Here is a 26226-nt window from a genome sequence, read left to right as displayed (position 1 = left end):
GCTACACCTCTTGATAGGCATTTAAGCCACAAAGGGAAAAATCTGTGGAGCCAAAGAGGGTGTTGTACACAGTACAGACTCAAACATGGACACACACTGAGCATCGCTCACAAAGTTACTTGGGGGCTCTTTTTGCAAAGCAACAAAGAGTTTGAAAGGACCCTCGTAATTGGCTATCAAGCCACGGCTTGGAAGCCTGGTGTATTCACCTAAAAACCCGGGTTAACCTGCCTTCATCAAGTAAGCCACTCCTGTCCAGGTAATCCTGGTATGACCCATCGAACGTTTGACAAGTCAATCTTTTACAGACCCTGAACTTGTCACAGTTAAAACGATGATTGGTTAATTGGAGGCCCATCTTAAAAGGCTTTGTTAAATGGTTTAACTCAGAGACCTGGCAGCCCATGAAAAGCCTCGATTTGGAGCCTGGCAGCTCGTAAAAAGCCTTGCATATTTTCCTGTTTGAATTTTGTTTGTTGAAAATCATAAGTATTTTTTGATAAACCGGCGTCCTTGACCCGGTTTGCTTCTCAACTACAAGTTGTTGGCACATGATCAATTATAAACCGGTGTTCATTGACCCGGTCTGGTTTGATTAAATCGCCAGTGTTATAAAGAAAATCCGGTGGTTATCCCGGTCCGGTTTAATATATAGACCGGCATTATGAAGATGGAGTTATCAACGTTCCAGATTGGTATTAACACCTTTGCTGTATACACGTTTGGTCAACCAATGAGGTATGTTCTGTATATTACTTTTTGTACAAACACTTGATTATTCATCAAGGTACTATATACTTCTTGGACATCATGACACGTCTAGCGGTAAACCGCTAGATACTTTTAAGTTGTTGTACCCAGGAACGCAATTCATCATGGGTCATGCATAAATATATCCCAAAGGGCGGCACAAATTGTCACAAAGTATTACGAAACATGCTCGATGGCATGGCAGATAACGGAGTTCCAGCTATCCTATTACATGAAGCTTCAAAGCGGCTCAAATAGTATCATTGTTTTTCACAGTAGCCATCTAAACCAGCGACCGGATCAGGACTCTTCGTCATGACAGTTTGACGGTTGAGGGTCAGTTGGTGTAGGCACTTCTTCATCCCTCCCCAGACGCTGGAAATCAGCCGTTGACCAATCGATTCCAGTTAACGCTTGGAATATTGCTTCCTCATGGATAAGATTGGAAGGGTTAATATCAGGGGCGTAAGTGTGCTTACGAATCGGAGGCACAAGTTCTTCGACTTCATGGATGTCGGCCGGCTGTCTTTTCCCTTCTGCATCATAAAACGGTTGAAAATGGGACAAATCGGTATCATCAGCCAACTTGCTGGCTGCTGGCCGCATCTGTTTGGTCAGTCCCCGAAGATCATCATTGTTGAAGTTTGAACCGTCTTCTTTAACGCCTGGGTATCCTTTAATGATATCCTCCGCTTCTAGGTCTGGAATCCAGGCTTTGGCTTGAATAAGGGCGGTTAAAGCTCCTGCTCTGGCAGCTGCTCTCTTCAATTCGGCAATACGGGCTGGTAACATGCCCAGCTTCTCAAGGGTCTCCTTAATCAAAGTTGGAGCCCGTTTGTTATAAGCTGCCGTGCTAATAACCCGTTGAGACCCAGAGTATAGCTGTTCAACCAATGTATATGCCGCTTTGAGCTTCATCCGCATATTTGTACCAAGATGAGCGATCCGAGTGCCTGCCAAAGATTTTATCAACATTTTGGTCAGTTACAAGATTCATCGACTGGCGCAACACACATAAGGAGACACTTACCAAAGATAGCAGAGATCATAGCATTGATTTGGCGTTTCAAACCGGCTAGTTCTTCAACCACTGGCTTCAGGGCTGCCTCGGCGTCTACAGCTCTTTTGGTTAAACCGGATTCCTTGGTTTCCCATTCAGCACGCTCTTGGTTGAAGGATTCTTTCAGCTTTTCCATTATGGCCAGGACCTGGGTCAGCTCCTCTTTGGCTTTTGCAGCCTCGGCTTGTTGTGACTTCACATTTTCTTGCAAGTCAGAATTTCGGGCATCTTTGCTTTTCAGTTCAGCCTGCAACATTGAAGGTATATTCAACAAACAACATATATATATGCTAAGTATAAAGCATATAACAAGTTATACACTTCATACTTGGGGGCTAATGCCTATTTGCTCTAAAGTGCTACATTTTATACAAGTCTCCAGAAGAATGCAAGCATTATCCTTGACACTTGGGGGCTAATGTGCGTCGATTCTAAAGCGGATGAGCAGATTCAAACCCGGATTAACCTTCTAAGTTAAACCGGCCTTTGGGGGTTATGCTGCAGAATGTTATCTAATTATTTCAAGATGAGTTTTATCTATTATTAGAGACCTGCCATTGCAAGGATCAAGGATGAGTAGTGTAAAGTGTCACAAAGACCTGGTTTATGATTAATAGTCATATAAATGGCCCTTGGGGGCTACTTGGAATAGTAATTCAGTTGTACATCAATCAACAAAGGGAGAGGAATTTACCTCATATCGTTCTTTCATCAAGTTCACCAAGCCGGCTTCATAATTCCGGTTTGAGTGCAGACGGTTCAAGAAGCCAGAATGAAGCTCATCAGCGTTAAGATGAGCATAGCTTGATAAGTCGCTGCTCCATTTATCTTTTTCCCGGGCAGCTTGCTCTTCTTTGGTACTGTGCTGAGCCAAAATGACGGAATGGCCAGGAGAGCTGTGGCCCATTCCAGTAATAATAACATCATCACCTTGGCCTTTAGGATTTTTGGTTGATGATACTGGAATTTCAGTGTCTTTCACCGGACTAGCCCGGTTTGGTTCTGCCGGTTCAGTATCGGGTGCGGCAGGCTCAGCATCTGTTGGTTCATCGGTATGTTGGCCTTCAAGGGGTGGATCATCAAAAGTAGTTTCAGGATGAGGGCCTTCCGGTTCACCAGTCTATTCCGGTTCACCTCTTGGTTCTTCTTCTTCGGCGACAGGGTCTTCTGGCGGATTGGTGACCCGAGCTTTTTTGCTGGGTCTGGCTTTGGCCCTGCAAACAGAATAAAATAGGATTAGCATCCTATTCAAAGGATTTATGGCGCATTGAAAGGAAATGTTTTTACAACTCACCCGGCCACGGTTTTCAAAAGGGGGAGTTGAGTTGCTGTCGATTCACCAGAAGATGAAGGAGGTGTCACCTGATAATTTGAATCAGACGGATTAAGAGGCTGTCTGAAATAACCTGCCTTGGGGTAAGAATGGTCAGAAGTAGGAGAGACCTCAGACCGGCGCTTCTGAACCGGAGTATCAGGTAAACCGGCTGAAGTGACCTGTTGGCCATTGTGTCGGGTTGTCCGGCGAGCTTCATGCTGCTGAGTCTTCAAAATAAATGTTGGATCCAAGCGAGCAAGAGGATGAGAAAAGCTTACTTTCTGGACTGCTTGGCGAGTTTTTTGTGTTGGCATAGAGTCTGAACCGGAGGAAAGGGTAATTACCTCTACGTCATCAGCTTGACTAGCTTCTGCGTCCTCCTGAGGAACATCATTGTTAATGAGATGCATGAAAAGAGAGCCAAGTGAGTCAAGTTCTACCTCAACTTCTGGATCATCAGTGTCATCATCAAGCTCCATGTTAATCCGGTCAGCTGTTTTCCGTTTTGACGTCCGCTTTACGACTTTGGTCTTTGGGCGGGATGGCTTGACCACTTTATCTCCAGTCGGCTTTGCCGCTTTCTCTATGGTTTTCCACTTCCAGAAGGGGTCATCTCCCTGTATATAAAGAAGAAGGATTATAGGTTGCATAAGCTAAAAACATTAAGAATGAGGGGGAAATATAATGCTTACAGCAGGCAGTTTGTTCTTGGCATAGAAGGGACTCAGACCGGTTTGACTACAGATCAGTTCTGATTCATTCAGAATCTTTTTTACACCTTCAGTAACGTCTTCCTCAGATAGTTGGATGTTGCGATGGCGTTGAGGGTCATCAACTTTGTCGGTATATTCACACATTAAACCGGGATGCCGACTTAGCTGCAAGATACTCCAGGATATCCAACAACGTACAAAATCCACGCCGGTTAAACCGTTCGCCATAAAGGCCCGGAGTTTGGCGAGTTGAGGAGTGTATTTCGCCCTTTCTGAAGAGCTCAGGCGTTGTGGCATTGGGTGAGTATTGGATAGTCTGTGATCACGAAAGCCGGGGAGGGGATTTTCATCTTCAGGCGAAGTGTCTGTACAATAAAACCAAGTTTGGTTCCATTCCTTTGGGTGGCTATGATGTTTGGCATGAGGAAATTCAACTTCTTTCCGCTTTTGAATCGAGACACCACCAAGTTCTGTGTTCGGGCCATTTACAAACTCTGTGCGCCGGTTTAAGTGAAAGAAATCCCGGAACAGTTCCGCAGTTGGTTCTTCTTATAAATATACTTCACAGAAGACTTGGAAGTTGCATAGATTGGAAACTGAGTTGGGACCAATATCTTGCGGATGAAGTTGGAAGCTGGCAAGTACATCTTGATAAAACTTTGAACCAGGCGGTTTGAAGCCACGGCCTATATGATCAATAAAGACCACCACCTCGCCTTGCCTGGGGGTTGGAGGATTTTCTGTTCCTGGAACTCGCCATTTGATTTCAGTTTTCTTAGGCAGGGAGCCGATGGTAACCATCTCATTCAACTGAGTCTCAGTAACCCGGGAACGATCCCAGTTGTAGGCAGTGAATTGTTTGGCCATTGCGAAACAAACAAGCTGAAAATGAAGGGCCGGTTTATAAATTACACCTGATTATATGCAATGTACAAGGGAGTAAGAAACATACTGATATGTGAAATGGTGTAAACCGGAGACTAATGCAGTAAGGGAAAAAGGTAATACTAGCACAGGATTACTCAGACACTGTTAAACCGGAGCATAGTTATGAAGGTAAAATGTTCCTCCGGTTTATCAGAGGGCTAATGGCATAGACTGCTTATACAAGGTTAAACCGCCTATGTTGGCGTAAGGAGAAACAGATCTCACAGGGACATAGAAACAGATCTCACAATGACATATGAAATTTTTGGATCTAAGATAAGACAGAAAAGAAAAAAAATAATTGGATCTAGAAGGGGTGCAGAACCGAAGCAACTTATGAAGGACTAATCAGTTCTTTTCGCATAAGGGTTTGTGGTGATAATGGAAGGTTAGCTACGGCAAGGAGTGCGTCAGATACGAAGTATTCACCTAAAGGCCATGAAAGAGCAACACTGAAAGCTTTGATGAACCTCAAGAACAGCGAAGAACAAGGAAACCCTAATGGATCTAAGAAAGAAAGGGGAAAAGACTTATTGCGACGGCGGAAGCAGCGGAAGGGCGATGTGGAACTCTGGTGCGAACAGGTTGATGCAGCGGCCAATGGCGAAGCAGAGGCGGAGTTCGAAGATGACGACGGCGCTCGGGTGCGAGGTCGTCGAGAGGAAGAAGAAGAGATGAATGGGTAGTGGGAAGAAAAGAAAAGGGGTCCGCTGTCCCTATTTATAAACCGAAGAGATGAAACGGCAAGTGCGGGAATCGAGGAGCCCAAAAATGGATAAATTAATAGGGGTGTCGCCTCGATGGCTGAAGACATATTAAATGAAGGTAATCTTCGACATCAACGGATAGATGACGTCAGGACGGGTTATCATAATCTTGAAGTATGATGTCACGGCGGTTTACAAGATCGAGGTGAAGATATGAGGGAAGAATTTTTCTAACTATAGAAGATTGACATGAACGAGTTCAAACCAATCTGGGGCCTAATGTTGGGGATATTACTACTGGAGGTAAACCGGCCTTATGTAGCTGGGTTGACTCCTTGAAGATTAGAAGCCCATAAAGATGCAAGGATGATGGCGCTTCATGGAGGCCCAAGGCCCAAAGGTGGGTTAAAGCCTGCAAATGTAAACCGGCTTAGTCATGTAACTTGTATTATAAGATAGGAAGGATAGAGACTGAACTGGATACGTTTATGATCCGGCTTCGGGACTCTGTAAACCGGCGGGCGTCAACCTATGTATATAAAGGGACGATCCGACAACGGTTTAGGGAGAGACAACAACTCGAGAGCCAGACAAAGCGGATTCACTCCCTGGCCTTCGAAACCCTAGCAATACCAATCACAGCTAGATGTAGGCTTTTACCTTCCTCGAAGGGGCCGAACTAGTATAAAATTCCCCGTGTCCCCTTGTCCGGTTTAACCCCTTAAAGCTAACCCGTAGAGATGGCTCCACGACTAAGTCCTTTCACAAGGACATCTGCCGTGACAAACCCACGACATCTGTGTCATCACCGTCAGGCTTGATGGCTCCTATGATCATCGATAGCGATGCAGTCCAGGGTGAGACTTTTCTCCCCGGACAGATCTTTGTGTTCGGTGGCTTCGCACTGCGGGCCAACTCGCTTGGCTATTTGGAGCAGATTGAAAGTTACGCCCCTGGCCACCAGGTCAGGTTTGGAAGCTTAAACTACATGGCCGATATCCGCGGAGACTTGATCTTCGATGGATTCGAGCCTCTGCCTTGTGCGTCACACGGTCACGATGAGTACAATTTAGCTCTACCATCAGGCAGTGTTCAGGAGATCGCACCGGCAGCTGCTCCGATCCTCAATTCGGAGCCAGTTGCGCCGTCCATGGACGGGTGGATGGACCCCACCACGGAGGCCTTACCCTCAGCGGCGATCGAGCCGAACATCGACCTTACCCTGCACGAGAGCCGTGTTGTCAAACTGCCGGATCCTTCTTCGGCCACGGACTCCGAACCGCCTGCGCCCGTTCCTAGCGAATCCGATTGGGCGCCGATTATGGAGTTTACCTCCGCGGATATTTTTCAGCACTCGCCCTTTGGCCACATACTGAACTCATTAAGGTCTCTCTCCTTGTCAGGAGGATCCTGGCCGAACTATGTCCGGCAGGATTGGGATGCGGATGACAAAGAAATTCGCTGCCCACCCACCACCCACTTAGTAGCCACTGTCGACGACTTAACCGACATGCTCAACTTTGACTCCAAAGACATCGACGGTATGGACGACGATGCGGGAGACGAAGAGGAACCACTGCCCACAGGGCACTGGACAGCCACCTCATCATACGATATATACATGGTGGACACACCCAAAGAAGGCAATGGCGACGAGACAGCGGAGGATGACCCCTCCAAGAAGCAACCTAAGCGCCGACGTCAGCGGCGCCGCTCTAAGTCCCGCCAAAGAAAAAGTGGTGATACCGGCATAGGAGATAATAACACTCCGGATAGTGCCGAAGATGGCAACAATCCCCTCCAGCACGATCTAGGGCAGGAGGATGGAGAGGCCAGCCCTCCAGAGAGAGCGGCAGATGGAGAGGTGGAGGATGATAATTACATGCCCCCCTTCGAAGACGAGGCAAGCCTCGACGATGACGAATTCGTCATGCCATAGGATCCCGTCGAACAAGAGCGCTTCAAGCGCCGGCTTATAGCCACGGCAAATAGCCTTAAGAAAAAGCAGCAGCAGCTTCAAGCTGATCAAGATCTGCTAGCTGACACATGGACTGAAGTCCTCGCGGCCGAGGAATATAAACTCGAATGCCCCTCCAAGAGTTACCCAAAATGCAGGTTGCTACCCCGACTGGAGGAAAAAGCATATGACGCGGCTGATCGGCCACCTCGTGGCCGCGATAGAGAGGCATTCCAGCCAAAAGCTCAGCCTGCACCCCGACGCCATTCAAATAAAAAGGCATGGGGAAATACGCCAGACCTGTGAGACGTATTGGAGGACAAAGCAAAACATGCAAGATCGATCTATGGATCACGAGGGCGCGCCACTATGCGAGACGATAAACGTCACGCCAGATACAGTAAAAGTAAATCCGGTCGGGCCGAACACAGCGGGCTAGACTCATTGGAGCTGCGTCGCGATATAGCCCAGTACAGAGGCGCCGCACACCCTTTATGCTTCACAGATGAAGTAATGGATCATCAAATCCCAGAGGGTTTCAAACCCGTAAACATAGAATCATACGACGGCACGACAGATCCTGCGGTATGGATCGAGGATTTCCTCCTGCACATCCACATGGCCCGCGGTGATGACCTACACGCAATCAAATACCTCCCACTCAAACTTAAAGGACCAGCTCGGCATTGGCTCAACAGCTTGCCAGCAGAGTCCATTGGCTGTTGGGAAGATCTGGAAGCCGCATTCCTCAACAACTTTCAGGGCACTTATGTGCGACCACCAGACGCCGATGACCTGAGCCATATAATTCAGCAGCCAGAGGAATCGGCCAGGCAATTCTGGACACGGTTCCTAACAAAGAAAAATCAAATCGTCGACTGTCCGGATGCAGAGGCCCTAGCAGCTTTTAAACACAACATCCGCGACGAGTGGCTAGCCCGGCACCTTGGTCAGGAAAAGCCGAAATCTATGGCAGCCCTCACGACACTCATGACTCGCTTTTGTGCGGGAGAAGATAGCTGGCTGGCTCACAGTAATAACATATCAAAGAACCATGGTACTTTGGATACCAAGGACAGCAATGGCAGGTCACTTCACAACAAACATAAGCGCCGCATTAACAGCGACAATACCGAGGATACGACAGTCAATGACGGATTCAAAGGCTCTAAACCCGGTCAGCAGAAAAAGCCATTTAAAAGAAGCACTCTGGGCCCGTCCAGTTTGGACCGCATACTCGATCGCTCGTGTCAAATACACGGCACCCTCGACAAGCCAGCCAACCACACCAACAAGGATTGTTGGGTGTTCACGCAGGCCGGCAAGTTAAATGCCGAAAACAAAGATAAGGGGCCACATAGCGATGACGAAGAAGAGCCCCGGCAGCCGAACACCGGAGGACAGAAGAGGTTCCCCCCACAAGTGCGGACGGTGAACATGATATACGCAACCCACATCCCCAAGAGGGAGCGAAAGTGTGCGCTCAGGGACGTATATGCGTTGGAGCCAGTCGCCCCAAAGTTCAACCCATGGTCCTCCTGTCCGATCACCTTCGATCGCAGGGACCACCCCACTAGTATCCGTCATGGCGGATTGGCCGCACTGGTCCTAGACCCAATCATTGACGGATTTCACCTCACTCGAGTCCTTATGGATGGCGGCAGCAGCCTGAACCTGCTTTACCAGGACACAGTGCGCAAAATGGGTATAGACCCCTCAAGGATCAAACCCACAAAAACGACCTTTAAAGGCGTCATACCAGGTGTAGAGGCCCATTTCACAGGCTCAGTCACACTGGAAGTGGTCTTCGGATCCCCGGATAACTTCCGAAGCGAAGAGATAATCTTCGATATAGTCTCGTTCCGCAGTCGTTATCATGCACTGCTCGGGCGAACCGCATTTGCGAGATTTAATGCGGTACCGCATTATGCATACCTCAAGATCAAGATGCCAAGACCTCAGGGGGGTCATTACAGTTAATGGAAACACAGAGCGCTCTCTCCGGACGGAGGAGCACACTGCGGCCCTCGCAGCGGAAGCGCAAAGCAGCCTCTTAAGGAAATCCAGCCTCTTAAGGAAATCCACTAGTTCAGAGTTGAAGGACCCGAACACCTTCAAGCGCGTCCGGAGTAATCGGCAACAGGACCGCCTGGCACGTTCCGAGATCGCATAGCAATACGGCCCCCACCCCGTCCCGAGCCACACGGCGAAATTCGTGCCACGCGTACATAATTACGCATTAAAAATACCATGGGCACAAGTAGGGAGGGGCACGATTACGGCACGCCCCAAGACACGGCTTAAACCGCACTAGGGGCTTCCCGTTTTGTTATTTTTCTCTTTTCAGGACTTTAATCTCTGGAAACCCGGTCCGGCAGCATGATTGCCGAACATATGATGCAGCAACCAAGAAGGCAGAAAGCTACGTCACACCACGGAACTCCCAGGTGGATTACGATAACGAGTGTAATACTTGCTTTAATACTATTCTTCAGCTCGCCCTTGGAGGGGACATAGTCCTACTTTTTGCTTATTGCACTGCCTGTATCATTCTGCTTTAACACACCTTTTTGAATAAACAATGCATAACATTAAGACTATTATTGCATTCTTCTTTATATATATATGTTCATTCATGACATCCAGCACCCGTACACTCTGGTATGGCCAATACGCTAGGGGCTTAAGCATACCCCACAATACGGCGTGAGAAGTCCGAACACTTTCAACAGTGCGGCACCCCGAACTTATAACATTATATGCATCAGCTCCGAATCATGTCTTGGGTCAATAGTTGGGTTTGCCCGGCTCCCATGTTTTGGTACCTTACGTTCCGCTATATCGGCTAAGGTAGCACTGGGAGAACTACTGCGATTGTGCCCCGGTTCTGCTGGGCTAAGCACCTCAGTAGATAAAGCTAAAACTGACTGTGATGATAAGGCGAGAGACGGGTCGCTGTTCGAGAGGTTTTCGAGTCCTTAAAGACTTATGCCGCTTAGAGCGAGGAGTCGTCCCTATCCGGCTTAAGGCGTGTATCGCGCCCCGAATTCGGCCTTCCGAATACTAGGGGCTTTGTCGAAATTTAAAATTATAGAATTCTATGGCTAAGTGAGAGTGATAACGCATTATAGTCTGATTGCATTGTTCGTTGTGCTGAGCACCTCCCTCGAAGGACCCAAAAAATGGGAACAAGAGTGCCCAGGTTTATCCCGAACACCCCAGCACTCGTGGCATGGGGGCAGAAGCCGACGACTAGCCATCTCTCAGATTTGATAAACAGCCAAAGAGAAGGTAATATTTTAAATTCAAACAAGCGTTGCATAGCGCATATGAACAAGTTTTCATGAATACAGGATTACACGAGCGGGTTTACTCAAATATTATATCTTTGGTACACTCGTCCGCTACGAGACGGGCACACTTCAGGACACCCTCATAGTACATCTCGGGGTGGCGATGCTCCTTGCCCTCCGGTGGTCCTTCCTTGATCAGCTTCACGGCGTCTAGCTTGGCCCATTGCACCTTCGCATGGGCGAAAGCCCGGCGTGCACCTTCGATGCAGACGGACCGCTTGATGACTTCCAGCCGTGGGCAGGCATCCACAAGCCGCCTCACCAGGCCAAAGTAGCTGTTGAGAAGGGCGTCGCCAGGCCACAGCCAGACTATAAAGCCCTTCATGGCCTGTTCGGCCGCTTTGTGTAGCTCGACCAGCTGTTTTAGCTGGTCGCTCATAGGCACCGGGTGTTCGGTCCGAGTATACTGAGACCAGAACAGCTTCTCCGTTGAGCTTCCCTCCTCGGCCCAGTAAAATTTCGCGGCATCCGATACGCTGCGGGGCAAATCTACGAATTCTCCTGGAGAGCTCCGGATCCGGGTAAGTAACAAGTAATTTACTTTCACATGCTTGCTTTGCATATAGAATGCCTTACCCGCCGCTATCTTCTTCATCGCATCAATCTCCTGGAGGGCCTTTTGGGCTTCGGCCTTGGCATTCTTTGCGCTCTCGAGGGTCGTGGCAAGCTCGGACTCTCGCGTCTTCAAGTCAAGCTCCAACGCCTCGTGCTTTGTCACGAGAGCATGGAGCTCTTGCTGCACCTCGCCCACCCGAGCCTCCTGCCTTTCCCACTCGGTGCGCTCCTTGGCTGCTTTATTTTCGGCCTCGGATAGCGCTTGCTTCAGGGTCGCCACCTCGGTCGTGGCCCTGGCAAATTCATGATGATCCTGTCATTTTGCAATCGCATTCCTTTCATATATATCCATAGACTAGGTACTACTTACCTTTGTTCTCCTCGAGCTGCCTCTTGGCAAGGCCGAGCTCTTCCTTGGACCCTTTGAGGTCCTGCTTCAGTGCGGCGACCTCCGCAGCAGTGCGGCAGAGGCCAGCAGCGAAGCCTGCATACGCATATAGACATACTTATATTAGACTCCTGTGATATTGTTTGATCCTCTGTTCGGCTTTTCTTTGTGAACACCGAACAGAGCATCAGGGGCTACTGTCTATGCGGTAATATTTTTCCTATATTTCAAAAACTTACCTCAAAGCCTGTTAGAAGGCTGGCACGGGCTTCAGTCAGTCCGCTCTTGGCGGACTGAACCTTCTGGACCACCACACTCATAATAGTGTGGTGCTCCTCATCGATGGAAGCGCTGCGAAGCGCTCCCAGCAGATTGTCCGGTGCCTCTGGATGGATAGAGGTCACCGGCACAGGCGTCTTGCCCCTCTTGGAAGGAGGTCGCCTGCCCGAGTTCGGAACCACTGGAGGTTCCGGCGCAGTGTTCGGCTGAGGGCCGAACTCGGAGCCCTCGGGGGCCTTGTTCCCTCTGCTCTCGGAGTCCGGAAGGTCGCCTTGAGGCGCCTCCGGGACTGTCTCCCCTTGACCCGGTGCCTCTTGAGACAACACCTCGGCGTTGTCCGTAGGGCAAGGGGGGTGGCGGTCAGAAGTGGATCGCTATCCATATCCGACGAGTCCAGGGAGCCGTCCGACGAGGATACGTCGATACGAGCTCGGGGCGGTTTGCATAATCACGATTCGGCATTAGGAGAAGCAGTGTGGCAAAGGAATGCTATGAGTTACTCTGGTATCCGAATACTTACGACTTCGCCAGGGGCTTGGCCCTGGGCAGCCACTCGTCTTCGCCTTCGGCAGCGGTGGTGGAGCTGTCCGGAAGGAGAGTCCTTCCCTTCTTGGACCCTTCGGCCCCCCAGTTGGGGCGGCCTTCCTTTTCTTGTCTCCCCCGACTGGAGGGGGAGCGTCTTCATCTTCCTCCTCGTCTTCGTGGGAGGAGTGCACCGAGGAGTCATCGGACGATGAGTCCGATATCACCTGGCGCCGGGAACTCTTTCGGGTTCCCTTTGCCGTCTTGGTCTTCTCTGGCACCTTGTAAGGAGCCGGAGTCAGCATCTCCGTCAGGAGAGCGTCCGCAGTGTCTTCGGGCAGAGGGGCCGGACAGTTAATCTGCCCCGACGTCTCCACCCAGTCCTGTCAAAGGCATGGAGCTCAGACCCCGCATAGGATTAAGCTAGGGGAAATAAATATCCTACTTATGTATAGAACTCACCGAACGCGCTAGGCGCTTTGCGCTTAGCCCGTGGTCCTCGGCAAGAGAGGGAGGGACCTCGGCGCCCTTGAACAGCACCCTCCAAACGTCCTTGTGCGTCGTATCGAAGAGCTCGCTCAGAGTCTGGTGCTGGGCCGGGTCGAACTCCCACAAGTTGAAATCCCGTTGTTGACACGGGAGGATCCGGCGGATGAGCATGACCTGGACTATGTTGACAAGCTTGAACTTCTTGCTTGCCATGCTCCCGATACATTTCTGGAGTCCATCCAGCTCCACCGATGAACTCCACGACAAGCCCTTCTCTTTCCAGGAAGTGAGTTGTGTAGGGAATCCGGATCGAAACTCGGGGGCCGCCGCCCATTTGGTGTCGCGCGGCTCGGTGATGTAGAACCAGGCTGATTGCCACCCCTTTATGGTCTCCACGAAGGAGCCCTCAAGCCATGTGACATTGGGCATCTTGCCCACCATGGCTCCGCCGCATTCTGCTTGCTGGCCTCCCACCACCTTCGGCTTGATGTTAAAGGTCTTCAGCCACAGGCCGAAGTGGGGCCAGACGCGGAGGAAAGCCTCACAAACGACGATGAACGCCGAAATGTTGAGGATGAAGTTCGGGGCCAGATCATGAAAGTCCAACCCGTAGTAAAACATGAAACCACAGACGAATGGATGAAGGGGAAACCCCAGTCCGCGGAGGAAGTGGTGGAGGAAAACTACCCTCTCATGAGGTTCCGGGGTAGGAACGATCTGCCCCGCAGCGGGCAGCCGATGCGCGATATTCGTGGCTAAGTATCCGGCGTCGCGCAGCTTTTTGATGTGCCCCTCCGTGACGGACGAAGCCATCCATTTGCCCCCCGCTCTGGACATGTTTGGAGAAGGTTGAGGGGAAGGATGTGGACTTGGGCGTTGGAGCTCGAGTGCGCATGAACGGATGGGCAAGGAGGAAGAAGGCGTGGGTAGAAGAAGGTTAAACCTTATCCCTTTATAAGGGCGGCCGAAACCATGCGCCCCCACTAACCTGGTAAAACTCGCCTATTCCCCAAGCGCCGTAATCGATGACGCGGTTGGGTTACCCATGCCCGTATTGATGAGAATCCCGTAATAAGGGGAACACGATCTCTGCTTTGACAAGACGTGTCAAGAAACTGCCTCGCATTATGTGCGGGGCTATAAAAATGATTCGAATAATCACTGGGCCATGACATAACGTCATGTTGCCGAAACGTGTCAGCAGATTAGATTTGTGGAAATATTATTCTCTCTACGGTGGTATGTGGAACTTATTTTATAGGGTTGGGCACTATCCTTGTATTCAAATTCTTCCGGGGTGTATTCGGAGGAGGAACCCGCCTTGCAATGCCGAAGACAACACTGCACGCTGGACTCATCGTCATTGAAGCCTGGTTCAGGGGCTACTGAGGGAGTCCGGGATTAGGGGGTCTCCGGACAGCCGGATTATATCCTTTAGCCGGACTGTTGGACTATGAAGATACAAGATTGAAGACTTCGTCTCGTGTCCGGATGGGACTCTACTTGGCGTGGAAGGCAAACTAGGCAATATGGATATGTATATCTCCTCCTTTGTAACCGACCTTGTGTAACCCTAACCCTCTCCGGTGTCTATATAAACCGGAGGGTTTTAGTCCGTAGGACAACATACAATCATACCATAGGCTAGCTTCTAGGGTTTAGCCTCTCTGATCTCGTGGTAGATCAACTCTTGTAATACCCATATCATCAAGAATAAATCAAGCAGGACGTAGGGTTTTACCTCCATCAAGAGGGCCCGAACCTGGGTAAAACATCGTGTTCCCTGCCTCCTATTACCATCCGCCTTAGACGCACAGTTCGGGACCCCCTACCCGAGATCCGCCGGTTTTGACACCGATAGGGGGCATTGCCCCTCAGCCATAGAAAGAAGAGAGAAAAATGGAGGGCTTATATAGGAGTTTTTAAAATTGTTTGGCCCCCTCATATCGGCATATTTTACTATTTGCCCCCACTAAAGTTTCTCTCTGGCTCTTCTAATGACAATATATATAATTGAAAAATAACATAAACAACCAAAATATCAACTCACTTATAGTTGTTACATTTAAACTAAAGAGAGAAGACAAACTAGTTGAATGCAGTCCTCACACCACTTGTTTATATATTCCAAGTGAAGTTGTAAAAATCACTTTTTAGATTTATGGGTGACATCGTTATCCTTGGAAAGATTGAACAAATTGGCATGTTGATTTTACAAGTTTTAAACAAGTATATTAAGGAGGGAGGAGATTTGTGGCACACGACGGCCGCGCAGGAAATTTGTGGACCGTTGACCTGCGCCATGATTCACAAACATGGTCCGGTATAGCAGGTGGTTTTCATGTTATAGGCCTCGCCAAAACTCTGTAATGGGTTCATAAATGGGAAAAGTGATATACCTGTACAAGTGGGGTAACATTCTTTGATACATTTATTGTATAAACAGTTGACATAGATGTTATGTACTGAATATGTGCGCGTGGAAACATGATTCATTTTGTCCTTCTTCCTGGTGTTCTTCTCTCTAGTTGTTTGTTCTTTTACTCGCTTGTTATGTCCCTAGAACTCTTGTCTCGAACTACCAATGGTGCAGAAGAAAAAAGGACAAAAGCAATGCGGTTGATTTCAAGATTGTGAAAGATTGATAGATACTAATGATATTAACAAGAGGAGCATGTGTATAGCGGTACTTTTTGCTGAAAAGCTTAATTATTCTTGCATATTTGATCTGCATGAAGTTTCATCTTGTTACATGTGTTGAATCTGTTTGTTACAAGAGATCATGATACTTAATGTTACAAAGGAAATGAAAAAGAAGCGACTAGTATATCTGTTGAATCCGAAAAGGTAGACTTATTGAATATATCTTGTAATAGGGACTGAAACTTAATGTTCTGTCCAATATTGCAATCAAATTTAAAATGACACATGTAGTAAAAGTTATTGTTTGGATCTATAGAGAATAAACTTAGAGTTTTGTGAATGTATTGGTGACTTCACTTGTGTGACATAATGAAAATAGGATTTTAGTTTATCTATTCACTATAGTTGATTCTGAAATGTTTTATGTGTGAACTAACTAATAAAAATGTATTGAACAGAATGAACTTGTATATCATACGCGTATCACATGTATGATTTTATAATTTTATCACACACATATACAATTTTATGATTGTATAATAGTATCACATGTATGATTTTATAAATTATACAATTTTTGATCACACGTATTATGATAAAAAACTAGTTGATTTTATAATTGTAAGTTTTGGTATATAAAACTTGTACGTTACAAATGAAAAAGCAGCAAGGTTGATCTCCTTAGACTTGTTTTTAATGGCAAACTTGTTTAACATGCATTATATGAAAGTTTTTTAGATTGTTATGATGCAAATAAAATTGAACCACTAGTTATGTGTATGTAAAAATAATTGTCTTAAGTTATGTGGGTGTTTTTAATGGCTTAAGACAATTAATCTTATGCGAGTGTTTTTAGTGACTTCACTTGTATGAGTTAATGAATATATGATATTGCTTTATTTATTTATTATAGTTGATAAGTATGAAATGGTTTATGTGTTAATTAAGTGAAAAGAATGTATGAATTGTAGATTCTTATACTGATTATATAATTATAAGTTTCACGGTGTATTCGGGTAAGTTTAGTTGTTAAGTTTTATTTATTGATTAGGTTTGATTTAAGGGACATAGAGTTATACATTTAGCGATGTCTTTTGTATCTCGGGTACCTTCGGTCCCTACCAAGCACTGTTCACCCCGACCTTAGGTACTGGTGATTTACTATACAAAATGACTATTTTACGCAATTATGGAAACCACCGGGCAAGACTCAAGACTCGTCGACCATTGACGGCTTCATTCGACACCTTTGCATCCAGGCTACGGTTCTCAAGGAGGGGAGCCATGGCCATGAGGATTGATGGACACTTTCCTTCTTTGTGCGGTGTGTGTTTGGATTGTTGAGACAAGGGCCGTTTTGGGTTTGCATCGCGTGTGTGTGGGTTGTTGAGCAGTTGGCCCTAGCGAGGTTCTATATTTTCGGTGTGTGTGGCACCGGGCGTCTTGGACCTCCTTTCCTTGTTTGTTTTCGCTATCTGCGTGAACATTTGAACCTTGTAAGCCATAAGGGTTTGAGTTGGCTAAAGTCGGGCAAGTGCCTAGGTTTTCAAAAGGAAAAAGGACGCGTCTAGCGGGTGGCCAGTTGCCCACTAGCGCTCCGCAGTGGCCGGCTAAAAAAGGAAATAATCTTTCCCCCTAATCCATATTAGGAAAAGTGAATATGTGTGAACATGTTTGAACAGGATAATAAAAAGTAATTGCAAAGAACCCATGTGAACAGATGTGAACACATTTAATTCGGGTTTTCAAATTTTTCAAAAACCATAACTTTGAAACCACGCATCGAAATTAAGATCCGCTTTCACTTTTGGAACTCTCGCGGCGTGCTCTTCGAAACTAGATCCCGCATGGGTATGTTTTGACGAATTTTTTTAATGCAATTTTCTCCCCGTTTTGTGCAACTGCCTAGCCTTCGGTGTACAACTACATGACAAGGATGTGCAACTTTTCTCCTATACCGTAAACACGCAGTTTTAAATGATGGTATCTTCACCCCCAAACTACCTCCACCAATGAGATGTGAACTTCTTCTGTTGCCCAGACCAACTGCATAGTAGTTGATGTGCAACTTTTCCCTGTCTGTGGATGTGCTTCACTGTTTGCTGCATCGGCCAACTGCCTAACAGTGGATGTGCAACTTCAGATACTGCCACGGCCAACCGTCTAACAATGATTTGCAATTTTCTCTCGAATCCCCATGAATGTGTAGTTTCCCTGCTAGCACACGGCCCAAACCACCCCTGCTAGTGAGATTTACAACTTTAGCACTCTGTTTATATGCAACTTTTCAGTACCCTCATGAATGTCATCTCTTTACCATTCAACTGCCCCTACCTGTGAGATGTGCAACTTCGTATGTTGTCCTGGCCAACTACCTAGTAGACTATATGCAACTCTGTCTATTGCCTCCGCCAACTGAAAATACATGTCCACAAATAGGGAGGGGAAGGAGTTGCACATTGCCTAAAAGGCAGTTGGCTTGAACATTAGACTAAGTTGCACATATCGCTTCCAGGGGGTGAGGGTAGGGTGTGACAACAGTGAAAAACTACGCATCCACGAATAGGGAGGAGGGTTGCACAATGACTACTAGGTAGTTGGTCGGAACGGTAGACTAATTGCACATCAAAGTTTTCATGGTTGCTAGACTACAACCTTATGGAAGTTGAATCATGCAGATCCAAAAAAATGGTTTCGGAAAAAGTTGCACAATGTAGTACTAAAGTTGCACAATACAGTAACCTGGAACCTGGAAGACCGGCCCAAGCTATTGTTACCTTGACCAAAAACTTCTTGAGGGCAAGGAAGAATGGGGCGGGCAGGATACAAAGACATGGATGGACGAGACCAACAGAGGGATTTGTTAGCCTCAATATCGACGCCTCCTTCGATGATGATAGTGGCACCGGCGGGACCAGGGCCATCATACGAGATTCCACAGGCTCCTTCGTTGCGGCATCCACAAGCAACATTCCGTTTGTCCAAGACGCAACGACGGCCGAGGCTAGAGGCCTCAAGGATGGGCTGGTTCTGGCAAACACCATCGGCTGCAACAAGGTGGAAATCGGGGCCGATTGTATGGAGGTCATCCAGATAATGCATGACGGCGGAAACTCCTTAGGACCAGCTGCAGCCATCTATGAGGAGTGTATTTTCTTGTGTCGTAATTTTATCTCTGTTAGTTTCTGTCATTGCCTTAGGGAAGCCAATATGGCGGCTGATCTTTTGGCTACTAAGTCGGAGCCCTCGCGAACTATTATGTGGCAGAACGAGGCTTCGGACTTTCTACTCGATGTAATCACAAACGATGTAGCCCTATTCTCACATGAAATATAAACTGCCATGACGGCATTTCCCTCAAAAAAGTTGCACAATACAATACTAAAGTTGCATCATATAGCACGAAAGTTGGCATCAAAAAAAATTCGTCGAAACATTCCCATGCAGGATCTGAATTCCAACACATGGTTTGAAAGATATGGCTTTTTAAAAATTTGAAAACCCGAAACAAATACACATGGATCTGTTTTATCCTTCACATGTTACAAGTCTAACCGCATTTAATGCCAGTAATCACATGCACTACCAGACAAACGCGTGTATGCATGCATGCGAGTGACCGAGCGGCCGCTCGTCCTCTCCAACGCGCGCGCACGCACTTTTTAGATTTCAGGAAGGGAAAAACATCCTTTACATATAGTATAGTTTGGTTTATAGAAGATCCGACCTGACATGTACACCCACATATGGTTTACTTCTGAAGAACAAAAAACATGTAAAGATGACGACACTCTAGAGACCCTCCCTCTCATGTGACCTGATAGTAATATTCCCTAGTAAAATGCAACGAATGCCATGCCATGGAGTAGAATTTACAGTCGAGCGGAGGCGTCGATCAGAAGAGGAAGAGCGGCAGCAGGAGCAGCAGCACGCAGAGCGCCCGGCGAGCGCCGGCCATGACGCTGTCCGCGTCGTCCCCCAGAGGGGTCAAGGAGCTGGTGGGCCCCCCTCCGAAGCCCGGCGTGAAGGTCGACGGCGGGAAGAGGCTGGTAGGGGCGCTCGCCGCCGGCGTCGTGCCGTTGGAGCCTCCCGCCATGGAGCTGCACGTGAACGTTTACACATGTCAGTTGTGAACTTCGTCAGAGGACGATACAGTGGCGCGCCATGCATGCACATCGAAGATACTCGCTCACCTTCCGGTGAAGACGCACTGCCCCGAGCCTGCAAACGAGGAACCACAGGAGTATCAGAGCCCGCCGGGAACAAGAAGGAGAACAACGTGTGGGTGGGAGGGGAGGGAGGAGCAGGGTGGTGCTTACTGGGGTCGTCGGAGGTGGTGACGGCGGTGCCGCTGAAGTTGCAGCTGGCGCCGGAGGCGGCGTTGCGCTGGAAGTAGTCGTTGTAGGCGTAGGAGGCGAGCCCCGGCAGGTCGTTGGCCTTGTAGCACTTGCCGCCGGGCTGGATGGGGCCGCAGTCGGCGTGGCCGGGGCCGCACGCGTAGTTGAGCCCAGTCTGCAGCGCGGTTGGGTCCGCGCCCTGCTTCGCCACGCAGAACTGCCCCGTCGCCAGCGACCGCCTCCTGCTCTCCTCAGCAGCTTCTTGTTCTTCAGAGAAGGTGCCTGCAAATCACAATGCAGTGACAAACATATGAAAATTGTTTAAGTTTCAGTTTATTAGCCGGCTGAAAAAATCTGATTATGTGTCAAATTGGTGCATGGATGCTGAAATATTTCGTTCACCGGTTAGGCACAAAGATATTTTTCAGCTTTACAGTCTCCGTGCAAAAATGCGGTTCTATACTACACGAAAATGCAGTATGGCCGTTTTCACAAGGGGTCAAGACCTGAAAATGATCGCGGAGCAACCGCGAGCCAGAATGTGTTTGTTCGCAGAATATATAAAAGTTGTCCAGGACATCTACCCTACAGTCTACACTCTATGGCGATGCATTTCAAGGCCACACTAGGAAGGAATCTGAATAATGGAAAGTAGAAAGCGAGCGACTACCGAACCAACCGAAAGCAAACGCTGCGCAATACGCATGTACCTGACGCGTTGGCGAGAATGAGAAACACGAGCAGAAGAACGCTGCTGCACCCCTGCAGTCTTCTGGTCAACATCCTCCCAGCAGTGTCCTCCGAACGCCCGATCGACTTGTATGATCCTCCTCCACGAACACCTGTCAGAATTCAGAGATGTACGTATCATTATGTCAGATACGTGTCAGTAGTTCAGTATTGTACTACCGAACTGCGTGTTCTCGACATAATTAGGCAGAAGTTTCAGCAAGAGACGTGTGGAGGAGAAGGGGAGAGATAGCGAGGCGCGTCGCGGTCGGTCAGACGCAATGTTTCTGATAATCTGACACATTAATCGCTGTCCAATCGCAAGGGTTTGTCGGCACAATTGACAAAGAGAAAGGTATTGTCGGCACGAACTTAATTTGTGTTGTACTGGAGTATATATGTTTGAAGACATGGAGTGAAAACTTCCGATGTAGTAACTGCGAGATACGTTTGCTGCTAAATGGTAATCGATCGACGCCAAAAATAGGGCTGGGGATGATTGGTGAACCTGAAACATCCAGCTACAGGATACTCGAATCATTATTTTTAGGACGAAGTGGTCGAATTATTCATTGAATATCCAGCCGAAGTCGTTAACTTTATGTGTGACGACTTGGATTGGGTATCCTTCCAAAGTCCTTAAACTTTGTGTATGGTGAAGACTAGGATGACGGCATGGGGGCAACCATCCACCAACCGCTATCCTTGGCAAGAGCACAAACATGATTGAACTTGCTGCAATTCAAAACCTTACATAATGAAAAAGATGATCGGTTTCTTTCATTCATTCAAAGTATTAAGGAATCAAACGGTGGCAGACAAGGAGGAGTTAAAATTCATTTAGCTGTGGACCGGAACCTGAAGGGGGGAAACAGAGAAAAACCAACAAGTGCCATGAAGCCTGAACCTGAATACTACTAAGCTGGATCATGTCGTCGAGAACACTTCACTGATACTTTTGGGGGAAATCAGCGACGGCCATGAGAAGAAATCGGCACAAGGAGTCCTAGAATTCGAATTCGATGAGAGAGAGAGAGACTCCAGTCGGAGAAAAGAAGGCTCTGACGGCACGCGCCCTAGAGGTATCATCAACAGCAAACAAGATAGAAATCCTGTTCTTGTTCAGAGGGCGGAGCAGGGAAACCTAATCCGAAGAACATGAACATGAGAGCATCTACAAGAACCAGGGGAGATCGTGGAGAGAGCGTACCTTGATCGGCCACCGAATCGCCGGTTTAGTGGCAAGAAGGATGAATTGCTGCTCCTCGCTCTTCCTTCCTGGGGGATAACGGAAGCTCTGGACCCTCCAGAGTCTGAACTCTCAAGGACGCAAGCACGGCCTCAAAAGGAAAAGCTGTTTGCATGTACGACGGCCCTGCCCTGGACTGGACTGCCTCTTTTTTATATTTGGTACTACTAGTAGATAGAGGGCAAAGGATTTACGGAGAGGAGTAATTGGGATGGATTTATCTCGCTCCAATCAACCGGATATTACGGGACGAAATCGGTGTTTATACCGCAGCGAGGGGCAGCGGATATGAGGAAGGTAAATAGCATTACTGGGAGAACTTTCAAACCCTCGAACCTTCACTAATGTTTTAAGAGTCAAAAATAATCTTTTTGTATACTTTTACAGGTTAAAAAATAGGGACAAAGATTAGAACCCTCAAACCCAACCTTTATAACGGAATATTTCCCATGAACGACGTTGCCGTTGCGCGCGGGAGGTCGGCGGGGCGGCCGCCGGCGACGGGGGCGACTAGCAGCGGCGGGGCGGCCGCCGGCGACGGGGGCGACTAGCAGCGGCGGTTGCGGGCGTGGGCGCGGGAGTTGAGAGGATTTTTCCCTCCCGCGCGAGTATAACTGCCAAATGAGGGTTGGGCTAGATTTTACTCCCAAACCCTTAATTTTGAGAATTGTGAGAGGGTTTGAGGGTTGGACCTTTAAAAAAATTTAAGAATGTAAGGGTTAAGGGGTTCTAGTCTATGTCTTTTTCGACGAAAACTATAAAAAATAATTATTTTTAAGGATTTGAGGGTTTAAAAGCTCTACTAGTAATGCTTTAAGGAAGAGCTAGGAGGAGCTGCTGGTGTAACGGCTGAGAGCGCACTCACCCTCGTCTTGCACGGAAGCTCGAGGAAAAGAATATGAGTAGGCCGGCTTTCTTTTCTGGCTTTGGTTTGTGGTGCCTGATCGTATCGTGACGTGTATGTGCGCGTGTCCTTTACGCACCTCCTCAAGTGCACCCACGCTACATGCAGCAGTGGCCTACAAGCCACACTGCGCTGCGAAATACTCGGTGCTTCCATCTGTTCCTGCAAGAAAAACGCACGCTCGACTCTTTTTTTCTTAAGAAAATTATCAATCTATTCATCATCGGTCCAACGAATGTCAGAAATAATATTACGTGCGGATTCATAAACCACCTAGCGACAACTATAAGCACTGAAGCAAGCAAAGGCGCGCCGTCGTCGTCGCCCCTCTCTCCCTGGAGCCAGACAAAACCTGTTTTTACCGCCGTTGAAGAGAAAGTTTAGAATAGGAGGATCCAACTTGTACACATGAACAAAGACCGGATCCACTTGGATCCACGGAAGACAAACGTCGATCAAATCCCGTGAGATCCGTTGGAGACAAATCTCCACACGCCCTTCGATGACGCTAGACGCATCACCGAGACGGGTGCTAGGTGGGGAGAATCTTATTCTATCCTCGGAGAGCCGCCGCCGTCTCATCTCTCTGAGCAGGACACAAACAGCCGCCGCCATCTCATCTCTTTGAGCAGAACATAAACATTAGAAAAACTCAAAAAAAAACATCCAAAAACAAAGCCCTCCTGCGTGTGAGATTCTTTTTGAAGGGAGTAGAAAGAATTCAATAAAAAAGTATATTTAGGCATGCATGCACTTTTCAGTGGTCCGATGTCTCTGCCCAATATTCGCAAAAAGGAAAAGAGAATGAAAAAAGAGCAATGGCTTTGCCGGGATGAACTACTCTGCTCCCTTGAAAGGAAATTTCAGCACGAAAAGTTCCCATGATATGATATGCAAAGCTATGCGCAATCTGGGCATGACTGCATATTAAAAAAAATACTCCTACTTGACATGCATAATTAAACTATTATTATGTGTTTTTCCTTGAAAAAACATTTCTTTTTTATGAAACGTGGGTGAAGATTTTCGTGCTACCATGCTCGCCTCGCCTCTTGCATCTTCTGACTTATTTATCTCTCGTGCTACGGCGTTCGTGGGTGGAGATAATAGTACGAAAAGTAGGCAGAGCTTTTCGCTCTACAAAGTTCGTCACGCCTGTTGCATCCTGTCAATTATCTCTGGTACCGTTCAGAGTGTCAATGGAGTGTTTGTTCGACATGTGGAGGGAAGATAGTGGCATGTGTCGTTGGTACTACCACATCGACCACGAACGGCGTCCCGATAGAGTGCGGCATTCTGTGGACTGTCGCGGGGATCAGAGTGGGCACGCGCCATTCTGGAGCTTTCCATCTCCATCGCTTGGATCGCCACAGGATGTAGTGTTCCTAACCCACCTCAGTTTATTTAGGCTAACTCCAACGCGGCCACGCATTTGGTTCGCTTGTGTCTGTTCGGGTTCACGCGGTCAAAAATCACGGCCAAACGCGTCGACTCAAACGTAAATATTGTTTGTCTTGACACATTCTTGTCTTATTTTTGTACCAGATTTGAGTCCATGCGAACACGAGATGGACACGTGCACAACTGCTCGGTGTCCGCCTTGGACCCGGACAACAACCTTCACTGGTCCTTTTAAATTCAACGCGTGCGCTCGGGCACATACATCAACCACAGAAAAGCAGTCCATGCTCGTCCTTTTGAATTGCAAGCGTGCTGTTGGGGTCGGCTCATCCACTTTCATCTCCAATCCACTCCTTCCTCTTGCCCCTGGCAGGCCGACACCAACCCTAGCCGCCGCCACCATTGATTTCTTCAAGTGTGGCAAGCACGACACGAGGCCGCCTCGTTGTTGACGCGCCACCCGGCCAATTCACAATGGTGCCGCAGCCGCGGCCGGTACGCTAGCGCATGTACATCCCCGTCCGTCGGTGCCACTACCTTTGGGAGCATCATGTGCCGAAGTCGTGGCTAGACGCGAACCTCCCGCACGGCTGGCACCTCAACCCCGACAGGGTTCAAGTGTCGATAGTATCGTAGTCTGACCGCGCACGGGCGGCGGAGATCGCCATGCTGGCCTCACACCCTAGCTCCGCCACCACCCACACTACCCGGCGGACTCACCGAACTGGGATGCATGATTCGCCATCGAGCACGACATGCGCCGCTGGGGGAGCTCCGAAGTGTAAATTGATTTTGTAAAACAATAGGGCCAGAGCATGTGCTGCTGCATAAGACACATAGGGCCATGTGTAAATTGATTTTGTAAAACAATAGTCATTTCGTTTCAAATTAATTGACGCTCTAGTTTTATACTGAGTTATTTTCTTAATTTTCATCAAACCGATAGGGAGATGTATCAATAGTTAAAACATCAAATTGATTTTGTTATATTCATTACGAAATAGATTTGATGTTTTTTTCCGAGTAAAATAGACTCAATGTTGTAGGTATTAACACATTTTCCTGTGGACTTGGTCAAATATAAAGACGTTTGACCTATAACAAAGCTAGAACTTCGAAATGGAGGGAGTACTTTCTAGTTGCAAACGAAAAATACAAAACAATCTAGATCTAGATATGTCAATGTATATATCTTTTATAGCGAACCAACCTGTGGTTGAGATGGTTAGGTGGACAGTGGTATCCCCAACCCACCAGGGGTTCAAATCCTGGTGCTCGCATTATTCCTGGATTTATTTCAGGACTTCCGGCGATGCGCTTTCAGTGGGAGGAGACGTTTCCGTCGACGACGAGGCGCCTACGGCGATTTCGTAAATCTCAAGATGATATGCCGGCTCAGTCTCTCGGAGGTGCTCATAGGGGTAGGGTATGCGTGTGTGCATTTATAGGGATGAGTGTATGCGCGTGTATATGAGCGCTTGTGTCTGTACTGATGCTCAAATTTTTTTGTAAAAAAGCAATGTCAACATATACTTTTTCTAGAAAAAATTGGTGTATGATCCGGTTCTATCTTTTCCTTTAGTTTAGTGTACAATTTTGTACAAAAGATGTTTGCGGAAGAAAACACCAATTTATATCCCTTTGAACACGAATTTTTTTTGTTGTCGAGGGAAATTTTGACAAGTCATATGAGACTCGACATTATATGTATGTTTGATACTCTTGAGTTCTTTGAATTTTCTATATCCATTTATGTGTGATTTCATCATTTTCTTTTGTTTCGTTTGACCTTTATTTTCAACAATTTCTTAAAAAAAATACTACTCCCCCGATTCAAAATAAGTGTTGCAGTTTTGAATTGGATGTAAAAAAAATGTCGCAGTTTTGAATTGGAGTTAGTTCAAAATTGTGACACTTATTGTTGTTAAAAAAAATGGGGAGAGAAGCC

At 47.6% G+C, this 26226-nt stretch overlaps 1 protein-coding gene across 1 annotated transcript; it reads right to left on the bottom strand.

The window, feature by feature from the left end:
- Positions 1 to 19317: 19317 nt before the first annotated feature.
- On the bottom strand, positions 19318 to 22240 carry LOC125536124 (PLASMODESMATA CALLOSE-BINDING PROTEIN 3-like). The gene is made up of 5 exons (XM_048699267.1): positions 21935 to 22240; positions 20706 to 20837; positions 19978 to 20277; positions 19852 to 19879; positions 19318 to 19758 (listed from the first exon to the last, which is right to left on the bottom strand). The coding sequence occupies exons 2-5, from the start codon at positions 20776 to 20778 to the stop codon at positions 19554 to 19556; spliced, it is 606 nt and encodes a 201-aa protein (XP_048555224.1). The 5' UTR covers positions 20779 to 20837; positions 21935 to 22240; the 3' UTR covers positions 19318 to 19553.
- Between the last annotated feature and the right edge of the window lie 3986 nt (positions 22241 to 26226).

The sequence above is a fragment of the Triticum urartu genome, chromosome 2 (genome assembly GCF_003073215.2).
Source record: "Triticum urartu cultivar G1812 chromosome 2, Tu2.1, whole genome shotgun sequence".
NCBI classification, from domain to species: Eukaryota; Viridiplantae; Streptophyta; class Magnoliopsida; order Poales; family Poaceae; genus Triticum; species Triticum urartu.
The sequence above is the reverse complement of the archived record's forward strand: the minus strand, read 5'-3'. Positions and strand labels throughout refer to the sequence as shown.